We start from the raw sequence: 12,479 nt of genomic DNA, 5'->3' as shown, positions 1-12,479 counted from the left end.
TATATATATATATACAAGGGAAAGGATTTTCGTAGTACATATCACAACTGCGTTTCGAGAAATAATAATATTACGTCTCACAAAGCGACCGATTCAAGTTTCACTTGGGGGATAACAAGACGCGACTTCGTGTAAACAAAATCGTACATTATAAGGACTCTTACAGATGAGCGACTTTATAACACCACAATCGAAACGCCGACCTGTTTATACACTCGCCAGCACAAAGGTTGCGATATTTCTTTTTCGATGGATTTTGGAACTCAGTTTTGTTTGTAAAGCGATTGAACGTAATTGGATAGACCCATAAGTAAAAACCAATAACGCGATGAGCAAGCCACATTCCGAAACCCATCGAAAAAAAATTGTTGCAATTTCTCTGCTGCCGAGTGTACGCTATATACATACAGTTATATTCTGTGGCGTTAAACACGAAAAGTGAACACATTTCTTCATATGCGACACTTTTCTCCGTAGTTTCGTATGAATAGGTTGGCGTTTTCGATTGTGGCGCTACAAAGTTTGTAGGCTTTAAGACCGAGTGCCATGTAAAGCATATTCTATAATTGCGTGTAATTGTAAATACATTGAGAAAAAAATTTATTTGTAAGAAATGTATATTTAACTGAAATACTATATGGAATATTTACAACAAAAAATATTTATTTAAATACGGGAATAAAATTTTATTCCTAACAAATAAGCTATCTATCTTATTTTTTTACGATTAATATAAGATAAAAATTTCACAGAAATGTATATTTTGTCATCACAATTAAATTGTTTTATAACTAATAAATATCGAAGAAAACGTAACTAACGTAATATAAGTAATATATACTTCGTAATACTTCGACATTTTTCTCAGTGTGATTATAATTATAAGAATTGACTAATCACAGTTGAGAAGAATATTCGATTTAATACGCTTAAGCGATTGTAGAATTAATTTGTAGGGCTTAATAATTCGTTATCACTATAAAATATCTATCTAACGCACAATGAAATAACTGTACTGAATGTTCTGTTTTCCTTTCTTGGCAAAAAATTAGTGTGTAAATTGAATATAAGCGGAGAATGATAGAAATTCAAATGAAACTCTAGAAGGAAAAAATTGAATGAAATGTAAAAGGTATACGCTTTTTTTACATTTTGTCTTAATTTTCGCCTCCTAAAAGTTTTATTCAGGCGTCTATCATTCTTTCTTTACGCTCAACTATGCTCCGATTTTTCGCCAGAGTCATTATATTTTAAATCAGTTATTAATTATTATCTAAAGCGATCAATATAGGTATTACGTTTCAAATATTTTACTCGGCGATTTGAGTATTATTTCCCTCTCGAATCCAAATATTCATTTAAAGAATAGTTATCGTTGCATAAATATCGCAATAAAATTTGTTGTTTTCCATTTTTCACACAAGCGATACTAAGATTAAAATTATGTACTTTATACTCAAATAACGACGTCATTACTTACTTACTTTGGTGACAAAGTTATCGCATAACAACATAGATTTATAAACCTTATTTTTAATGTGAGTTAACACTCAGTAAAGCACATAGTCTTGAGCTTGTGCAGATTGATGTAGATAAAAACTTAGTTAAATCTCATTTATCAGAATGAAAAGGAATATTTAACTGAGTTATGTGCATATGACATCACAAATAAAATAAGAATTATCTAAGTTTTAATAATGAAAAGCTATAAACTTACAAATTTCTTATTGCTTCGATTCATACTTTAAGGATACATTCTAAAACGCCTTTTCTAGAGAAAATTTTACTCGAAATATATAGAACACTTATAGGATCATTCCATCCTGAAACTTTTAAAAAATCAAAAATTTTTTTGTTTAAGTCGATTAGTTTAGGGTTTAGGATATTAAGAATATAAAATTATTTATTCGAAAGTGAAATTCCCAATATTAACGAACATACGGTTGATTATGTCGAGCGGTGCACAGTAATCGGTGCCTTCACGCCGCCGTAAAATTGTTCCGTTTACCTGAACAGTTCTGTCATTATTTGATGTTATAGTTACATATCTATACTGTAGATGACGTTGACACACAATTTTAATATAGATTACACCGATTTTTCGATTCGAAATTAGTGCGTCCATATGCTTAAAATACGACAAAAAGAGATTGTTATGGATCCTTAATCGCAATTTTCTCAAAATGGTGTTTTCAAAAACAGTGGATACTAGAACTACCACAAAATTAATCCAAATGCTTTGAAATTTGGCTCAGTTATTGTCAATTAAATTATCTAAAGAAATACTTGTGGTTTTTACGATAACTCTTATATACTTTTTTTGTAATTTATATTTTTATATTAAATTTTTACAAATTGAATTCGTTTTTTCACACATGCGCCATTTTCACATTGTTTAACATTTTTTTTAATTGAATAGATATTTCTTTAGTAAATTTAACGCAAATTAAAAATAGATACAGCCTACTTTAGACCCGTTCTGCTGTTCACTGTGAATATCTTTATTACGCGTAGATGAAAAACGTGCGGTAGCGCCACTATTTTATTTGCCAAGAATATAATTATTACTTATTTTGTACACTAAGATAAGAGTAACAAATAGATATAAAAAGATTTTTTGTATTATATATAGATTTTTAGTAAGCAACTCTTAAAATAAGGTATAATTTTGAGGCTTCCAAGGTGGAATAACTCCTTAATGTACATATCTATACTATTATATCGAGTAAATTTTCGTACTCAAAGAGTCTTCAAATATAACCTAAATGAATGAATCACGAAGAATACCTGTTTGAATTCAATAAGTAACCTACGATACGTTTGCGAGTCTTAATCTCACGAGAATCAATCATCCGAATGAATGATCGCTAATTGTGATAATTGTACAGAATAATTTTCTAGGTATTAGTTGTAATCGCTACTCAAAGAGTAATACGTTGATATAACGATATACATCCTATCGATTCAAACCTCATCATATGAATGACAATGATAGCACATAATACCACGCGCACATATAATAAACACTAGATCTGTTTTATTCCTGCATTGGATTGTATCAAAACTCTCTTTCTCGCTTTTTCGCCAAATATTACACATATATCTATCTCATTTTAAGTTCCAAAAGTATTCTAGTTCCGCTATAGGAAACAGACTTACTGTATGTCGGGAATCGCGTGCTCCAGTTAATTTTTCAAAATATTCAACGTATTATAAAATATATACATGTTTAATCTTTCTTTTCTTTATATTTTAATTAGGCTGTATTATTGTATGACTTGCTTTTTGTCTTATGGAAAACATTATTTAGAATAATGATTAACTCTATTAGATTGAAAACTAATTGTTGTATGAATCTTAATTCGTCGAATATGCTTTTAACATGTATAAATGTGTATATAATATATTAGAGTGATTGTTACTTTAACAATTTTTTAAATTTAATCGGGACACCCTCTAAAGTGGTTCAATATCTCAAAAAAATACCACCATATTTTTTTCAGATTTTTTGAATAATTTTTTAAAATATGTTCTGCGTAATGAGCGGAAAAATTTAGTCAACTTTAATTCTTAACCAATTTTAAAGTATTTTTTAAAAATTTGTTTGATGAAACTAAATAAGTTATAAACTCATACTCTATCACTCAGTAAATTTTTATTATAGTTTAAATGAAAAATTGCCGATCCAATATTCATTATCATATAATTTTGATTTATTCTGCTCACTTCATTACATCAATTTCTACTTTGGATATAATCCGTAATCAAAATTTACGCAAAATGAGCTTCTAGCTTATCCAATTTCGAACAAATTAAGAAAAACTTTAAAATTGGTTAAGAATTAGAGCATCGGCCAAATTTTATTCACATAGATGTTTTTTCACCTATCTGTGCCTCAGTAGCATATTGGTTAAAATTGTTTAAAAAATCTGAAAAAAATATGGTATTATTTTTTTTAGATATTGAATCACTTTAGATGTATCCGGATTAAATTTCAAAAATTGTTGAAATAACAACCACTCTAATAAATAAATAAATATATATATATATATACATCCATACACTGTAAAAAATAAAATGTTAATTTTAACTTAAAGACGTATAGACATTAAAAAATTTTTAAATTAATATGTTAATTCTAACATTTTTTAATATCTCGGAAAATCCACTACGTCTTTAATTTAAAATTAACATTTTATTTTTTACAATATTTGTAGTTTAACAATAAAGTTTAATAAATATTATATAATGAGAAAAAATATAAATACCGTTTAGTTTAATATATAAATAATCTTATATTATTCTTCAAAGTAATTCCTCCCATATGATTTACACGGAGCGACTTTATTCGCTTAAAATAGCGTCTAGTGAATACGCTACTAAAAACTTTTTCTAGACGATGGTTTTTTCTTGTTAGCGTATAGTTGCGACAAATACTGCTTTGTTGCTTAACTTCTTGCGTTTCTTATCGCTGACGATAAACGCTTCAATTTTTGCTTTTCCATCAGAAAGCGAATTTTAAGTCGTCAAGCGACCACTCGACGCTGCGACTTAAAAATTTTAGACACTAGCGAATAAAAAACAAGAGTGTAGAAAAAAGCTTTTATCAACAAATTCATCAGCGTATTCGTTAATGAAAGCTAAAATTTTAAAGTCGCTTTATGACTTAAAAATTTGTTCTGAAAGAATAAAAATCGAAGCGTTTATCACCAGCGATAAGAAACGAAGAAGCTAGCGACAAACTAGCGACAAACTAGTCAAAAGCAATATTTACAATTAGATATGTTGTCGCTAACAAACTCTTTAAATCTGAATCAATGGATAGTCACTAATTACTCAGTGGCATACTGGGAAATGATAATTAGTAAAGTTTAATTAAAAAAGGAAGAATATTTGAACATTATATAACTAAAATACTGATATTTGTATATTAATTTCAATTTTCCAATATCACATTTATTGAATTTATGCACTAAAACAAGATTAATTAGATTACGTAACAAAGATCACAGCTAGGTTAGGGATCTCACATTTCATTCATTGATTACCAATGGCATACTTGGCACTGATATCAGTGATTACCCACTGATTCAGATTTAGAGAGAGAGAAATCCAGCGTCTAGAAAAAGTTCTGAATAACGTCATTAGATATATAAATTATGTCTATATTTGAATAACGTCACTAGACGCTGTTTTAAGTGAATATAGTCACCTTGTGTAAATCACCCAATATAGAAACAATATATTTCTGACAACATTCATATAGCTTACGAAAATTCTGATGTGAAAAGTCGTCTTTGGATATCTTCTAAAGTCTTGTCAGTCTCAAGTAGAACATAGAAATCATAATAAAATCATAAGAACATCATTATGATCTTATTTATTATAAATTCATTTTTAAATATCAAATGGTGTTATGATGACGTCTTTCAATGATATCATTATGACTTAATTATGACTTTGTGTCCTATTTGAGGTTCTGATTCAAAGTGTGCAATTCTTGAGTCAGCGTTACCGTTTTGAATCACTCTTCCTACTTCTCCAACAATGCTCCAGCAGACTTCTTTTTGTGCCACCAGTGATTACTTATCAAAAGTTCCAAACAATAAATGCGTAAGTTCCGATATAAAATTTTATGATTTTTATTCACCATTTTAAAGAAAATCAAAATCCATAACAAATTGTGTTTTCTCCTTGTGAGCAAGATAATAAATTAATTAATATAGCCAGAAGCTTTTAACTGCCACATCATTAATGGCAAATTTTAATTATTACACATTCGATTTTTTTAATAATAAAAGTTGAAATACACACACACACACACACACACACATTTGATTATTTAATTACTTCAGTTAAAATAAAATTGTTAAATTAAACGTTTAATTAAAAAAAAATTATTTTTGTTTCAAAAAAAGTACAGAAAAATGAAATTATTTGATAAAAAACATTTAAAATTTCTTTAATTAATTCCCGAAGATTTTAATTTGCATTAGGTGTTTATCTTACATCATATATTATTTTATATCGCTTTAAATCTTTAATTCAAGCTTATATTGATATATCGGACGGCCACGTAATCCTGCAATACGCATGAGATACGTGCTCACATGTGATTTATTGACTGCCATCGAGGAAAAGTTATTCTTCTTGTGGCGAGAAGTGTAACGAGAGCTCGATATATCAAATGGTTACGCTGGCGATCATCTTGCAAAATTACAGTGGTTCAAAAAGGCATCGCGATAAATCTCACCGACGCATCTCGGTCTTCCGCGCTACAGTCGCCGAGGGCCGCAAAATTTGGGAGAAATTTGATACACACGATTTATCTCGACTCGACACCTTGCGTTATCCTTTTAGCGTCCGTGTCTGATCGGAAAGATGATCGATGCGGCAGATCAGGACGATTAAAGAACTCTAAAAAAAAAAATAAATGTCATTGTTGTTGCTCTCTAATGGAAGAACGATGTCGCTTAATTTAAAAATAGTAACACGCACTTATTATATACAATGTAATATTAATATTCGAAATATATTATAAAATATTTTATATTTAAAAAAGTATATATATATATTAATACATTTATCATATAAAAAACTACGCATTGTATGTAGTACGTTGTATTTTGTATTAACTCTGCATTACTTGCGTAGTTTTTTTTTATGTAAATACTTGCGTGAAAATCATCATAAAGTTACATATGAATTGGAAACTTTCGCCAATCATATTTATATATACATTCATATATGTTAAAAAATATTATTATATATCTTAATTTTCACAGTTTTCCTTCATGATTTCCTTCATAATTAAATAAAAATTGATATAATATTCTATACATCCTTTAATTAAAGAAAAAAGCAAAATAATTGTTTCAAATTGTAAAATCATTTATACTAAATAACAATATGAATAAATATACAGCATTCATAGTTCTAGCGAATTTATAAAGAGCACACCCCCCCTCCCCCCAGAATAATAAAGGATTAACATATAATGTTAATAATGTGCACAATATTAAAATAGAATTTAGCAGAAATGAGGATAATATGTATAAATTTTAAATATTACTTTTAATTTTTCAATAATTATTAAATCAGAACTTTTTATTCTCTTTAGTTCGTGTAGCTATTGATATTACTATTGATTATTACTCTAACAATTTCCTTTTATCTTTTATGATTTTTCTCCCATTCTCTGCTATCAGCAACATCTCATTTATGACGTTATCCAACAATTCCACAAGGATGCTCTTTCTCCAACTTCGCGTTTCTTCAGTCGTCAAGTATAATGCGATGTATGAACACGTACATAGTAACGTATGTATAGTCACAGCTTCGATAACCCGGGAAGGTCTGTCTGTGTATATAAGTGCAGAGAAACGACGCGGCGCAACAGAATGTTAGCGACGCTAGGTGCAATATAGCCGATTGTCAGTGCACGCGAAATAAGACGATATCTGCTTGTATACGACGTGATTTAACCGGAACTGCTATACGCACTTACGCAAAGGAAAGAGCGGCTCCACTTTCCCATTTAGTTTGTCTGTCAATCCGTGGAGATCCAGAGTATTTTGGACGAAAATGGCCAGGAAAGTCTGTCACATCATACTGAGTATTTTATTGTTGATCAGGTTAGTTCTTTTCGATGAAGATAGTCAATTTTTTCCAATCATTCAGCATAAAGGCTGTGTTCCAAATTTACTGCTAGCGCTGAAAATCTATACTGTATGTTACGTGTACTACAAATTTTCAACACTGACAATGAATTTCGGAACATAGCCGGTTGTGCAATCGAGACTAATTTCTATCTCATAAATTAAGCAGAATCCCGACTGACCAAACAAGCGCGAGTAAATACAAACGGACAACTTATATCTTGAGACACACATTCATTGAAATAAATTGTTATTTATTTGCTTGGTCTGGATTCAATTTTAAACCACAATTATGAATTGACAAACTATTTTCTGAATGCGCCGAGTGTTTAGTATCTGCGCAAGTAATAATAGAATTTCATTATTGTTATGCATGTATTTATTCATGGTCAGTACGTATGAATCATCGCATTTTACAAATGCGCGAACTATAGTTAGCGAATACGTGTCTAGGCAAATAAACAAGAGTATAATTTATCATTGATTCCCGACAGTTCCTGATACAATTTTTTTTATTTTACAGTGCTCATCTGGGGATGGCTGCTCCTAATTGGGAGACCGATCTTTCAAATATCCATACACAAGTGAATCATATGTTAAAAAATTTGGATAAGCAAATAGATAATTTGAATCAGCGACTAGAGAATTCGGTGCAACAAACACTTGCGCATGTCGACGAAACAGTCAAAAATCTATCAAGAGGTAATTAATCACAAAATATTTTACAATATCTACTAATGTTTATTGATTTAAGAACTGCAGCAATATGTAATAAAAATTGAACAGTCATACGCTTAATAGCATAATTCAATTTTTATTTAATTTAAATAAATAATCGAAAAGTTCAAAAAATTTTTAAAAATAAACGCTATAAATCTCTTTGCATTATTTACATATTTTTTTTATGCAACTAATAAATCCGAAGGATATAATAGAAATTATAGCAATATGTTTATGCATATACCGAAGTGCGTCACAAAACTAAATAGATGATTTTTTCATCTTATATCTTATATTTATACTTTACTATTGATAGTTTTTAGCTTAATTTAACATCATTCAATATAATTTTATCCAATATTTTTTTTCAAGCATCTGAATCAATATTTGCGATTCGAACGCAGTTATTTTCTCTCACTTCGTGTTCAGAAAATCTCGGAGCATCGATATCTAAATATAATACGTAAAAATACAGTTTCTTAAATTTCTTGCGGAAGAGAGAAGTCTCGCGTTTGCATAATAGTTCGCGCTTAGCAATATTCTTTATCGTTACAAAAGATAAAGAAACGGAAATTCCAAAATTGCATCTCATTTGCTGCGTAATCGACGTCCCTTTCACAATTGGCCGTGATACAGAGCAGACACTTAGCATTCTCTATATTAAGTCTCAAGGTGGCCGGTATTCTTTTTCCATTCATTCAATCCGATAATTCGTTACTGACGTTTAATTTCGCGCAACATTTATCTATGTAATTAGCTCATAGGTATGAGAGTTTCGAATCAAATAGCGTTATCATTAGCAATTAGTATCGATAAAAATTTAATCGCCATAATATCCGCTTGAAATTGACCGATCCGACAATTGGTGACATTGTAATTTAAAAGCAATTAGTCCGGTATTATATAGGGTGTCATAAAGCTGCACTGCTGGCTCAAACAAAATTCTATTGTAATATCACACTACTGCTGATAATTAACTAAATTACAATTTGTTTAAAATAGTTTCTCTTTTCCCCAAAATAAAATATCAAATTTTTTCCAACAATTACATATTGATTGATGGTTGGTCATACGCTGATTGTATAATCAACATAAAGCAAACTTAAAGGTAACAGAAAATAAAACGCATGCAACGGAAATTTTTTGTGCAGATGGACAAGGACATTTTATAACAAATGGACGAGTAATATCAAGTGGCAGCAACACCGTAATTAATTCTGTAAATGGTGTTACTATGATAAAGAAAACCGAATCTGGTTATACATTAAACGGAAAACCGTACATGAATACTACTATAGATATAAATGATGGGACATATCTTCAGCATGACGCGAATTTTTACAATTCAACATCTGATGCTATGGAGAGAATTTGCTGGAAATTAAAGCTCGAAAATGCTCCAGATGCTCAACCTGAATATTTTCCTTGTAAATAAAACAATACGTTTTTATTTTCGTGTTCTACATTATGATATACAATTTGTTTTGCTTAATCCTTTGCTGCATAAATTTTTTTATTTTTCTATTATATTTGGCTGAATTTTAGTATATAGGAGTTTTTTTGGGACTGCTGATTACAAATCTTAAGTCAAAATTTAAAAAATCAAAATGATATATGGCAGCTAAATTCAAAAGAATTAATTATGGCTTATTTACGTGTAAAATTTTATACGTAAAAACATTAAAAAATTATAAAGAATATTAAAAATTTATGTTTTATTAATATCAGAATTAAAAATGTCTTGATAATTATTTTGACCATTTTGGATCTGCTATTTATGAAAATTTGTCAACTATGAGTGCAAATTTAAAATCAGCGAACATTAATATAGGTCGAGATTTTGAAGGTATATGTATTTAAGGAGCAGATTTTCAAAATGCATTTTGTCCAAAATTTAATTTTCAGAAAATGAGAAAGATAATCCTAAGAAAACTGTGCGCCTTACAGAAAATAACAATTTGCAATCAGTAAAATATGCAACGTTCAACAAAATTGCTAAACAGTTGTTAAAAATATTAAACATTTTGTTTGTCTCTAGTTAAAGGACGTAATTCATTTCGAATGTTAAGATTCTTTTCAGCACATAAATTGATGGTAAATTGGTGTAGAAATGCTTTTAGAACATTGTAGAGTATAGTTTAAAATATGAATCTTTCAACATTGAATACTATACTTTTTTAACTAAAAAAAGGAAATTTTGGACAAAATGTATTTTGGAAGTTTGCTCCTCATTTATTATTATTGTTATCTTAGCATGAATTTTTTATAAAAAGAGCGCTAATTTTAATTAATTTTTTATTTCTAACTTATATTTATCGCAAAATAATTACATATTTTTTACTATTCATATATACACAAGTTTTACATAACGATACTAAATACGTAATATAAATCAATTATCAAATATGATAAAAACATTCAAAAACTGCGATGAGAAAGATATGCCCTTCTGTAGGTATACTATGCAACAAAGAATTAAAATTTTGCATAAATTAAGCTAATTGATAAACTAATTAAAAAAAAACTAAAGCTACTTTCAAGACAACAAAATAAATAGTAAGAGAAATTATGAAAACAAAAAGCAAAATATTATTGGATTTTTATTCATTAGAATTTGATGCATTGCCAGAAAAATATGTTTTTCTCACTTAGTGTGGTGTTAAGATGATCAATAACGACGAAATACGTTTGATAAGCACTTTTGCACGCTTCTCGGAATATCGTTATCTGTAGGAGAACGCAAACCGATCGTAAAGTGCAACAGTAAAATTGTGAGTTATGCGGTGGGGAAAGTCACACGATTATCAAGTTGCGCAAACTGGCGGAATAAATACAGTTAATTTTTTATTATGGTTTTGTAAAAGGGTGTTTGAAATAATAAATTAAAATATGTGATAATATGACGTTATAGCGACTTTGCGGTATCAATATCCATTTCTTGCGGTTTCTTACTGTGTATGTTCAGCTGAATAAGCACTCGTTATGACAAAGAAAATTCTCTTGTGTACTTTGGCAACAATACGAATAAAGTCCTCCTTCGTTAAAATTTCTTGATAAAAATCAACGTTTTCATGTGCTTCTTAGTAAAATTGATTATCTATTACTTAATAAAATTGATTTTATTGTACAATATGTATATCTTTTGTTTACCTTTATTTCTTTTAAAACTTAGTTAAAGAAATTTAGTTCTACCAAAAAAAAAATACTCCTGGCATCGAAAATGATATATACGATCGACTATAAATTATAGTTAAATTATTAATTGCAACCATTTTTTTCTTTTAATGCGCAGAATATTATAAAAAGTTAAAATTAAAAATTATAATTACCATGTAAAACTACGTATAAATTTTTGTTCTTCTTATTATCTATACTCAGCGTTTTATGCTAAAAAGGATATTTAATAAACAAACGCAATTATGACAATTTACGTTACAGTGATATGACTGAATACTTTCACGAATTTATATATGCATTTCTATGAAAGCGCTGCAAATTTTAAAGGATGGCCTTGTTATATGTGTCTTTTAATATACAGGAAACCTATCATTTAACCATAATAAAATATGAAGTACCGAGAAGAGCGGTCGTTTCAATTGAGAAAGGCGAAGAAAAGTGATGAATAAAAAAAACGGGCATAAATTTGCACGAGAAAGAGGTCTGACCAATAAAGAATCATTTGTTACGATATATGACTACGAAATTTTCAAAGAAGGATATGGGTGGGGTAACGCATTTGCGTTTCGACGCACATACAGAATATATGTACATATGTGACATACATATCCATATACATATATGTTTTCATGCAATGGCGTCGAAGCTGTATCTGACAATAAAAATGTCGTTATCCAACGCATAATTATATTTGTAAATGCCATTATCTGTAAAAATATATATATGTATATATCATGTTTATGTTTTTGATATGTCTGCAATCGCCTGGCGAGAATGTGCTTTATTTCGGCTACACTACGACATTCATTAACATATTTATAGAATTTTTTAACGTGCTCGTAAACGTCACTAAAGGCTGCAAAAACACCGCATTATTTTCCTTCGTGTTTCGCCATAAAGTAACACTCATCACGATATAATTTT

General features: G+C 29.2%; 1 protein-coding gene across 5 annotated transcripts; it reads left to right on the top strand.

Annotated features, from left to right (window-relative positions):
• The first annotated feature begins 5,253 nt into the window (after positions 1 to 5,253).
• LOC108752240 lies at positions 5,254 to 12,228 on the top strand. Of its 5 annotated transcripts, none has more exons than XM_018492936.1 (5): positions 5,254 to 5,318; positions 5,477 to 5,613; positions 7,209 to 7,634; positions 8,182 to 8,360; positions 9,530 to 9,892. In XM_018492936.1, the coding sequence occupies exons 3-5, from the start codon at positions 7,585 to 7,587 to the stop codon at positions 9,811 to 9,813; spliced, it is 513 nt and encodes a 170-aa protein (XP_018348438.1). In that variant the 5' UTR covers positions 5,254 to 5,318; positions 5,477 to 5,613; positions 7,209 to 7,584; the 3' UTR covers positions 9,814 to 9,892. The 5 variants fall into 5 exon arrangements, with proteins under 5 accessions (XP_018348438.1, XP_018348437.1, XP_018348439.1 ...); XM_018492935.1 differs by having other exon boundaries at positions 5,256 to 5,329; XM_018492937.1 differs by lacking the exon at positions 5,254 to 5,318 and adding an exon at positions 11,917 to 12,228 and having other exon boundaries at positions 5,349 to 5,613; positions 9,530 to 9,805.
• The last annotated feature ends 251 nt before the right edge of the window (positions 12,229 to 12,479 follow it).

Source organism: Trachymyrmex septentrionalis, unplaced genomic scaffold (assembly GCF_001594115.1).
Source record: "Trachymyrmex septentrionalis isolate Tsep2-gDNA-1 unplaced genomic scaffold, Tsep1.0 scaffold6, whole genome shotgun sequence".
In the NCBI taxonomy this organism is placed as follows: domain Eukaryota; kingdom Metazoa; phylum Arthropoda; class Insecta; order Hymenoptera; family Formicidae; genus Trachymyrmex; species Trachymyrmex septentrionalis.
Note: the sequence above shows the minus strand (reverse complement) of the source record. Positions and strands in the feature narration are given on the sequence as shown.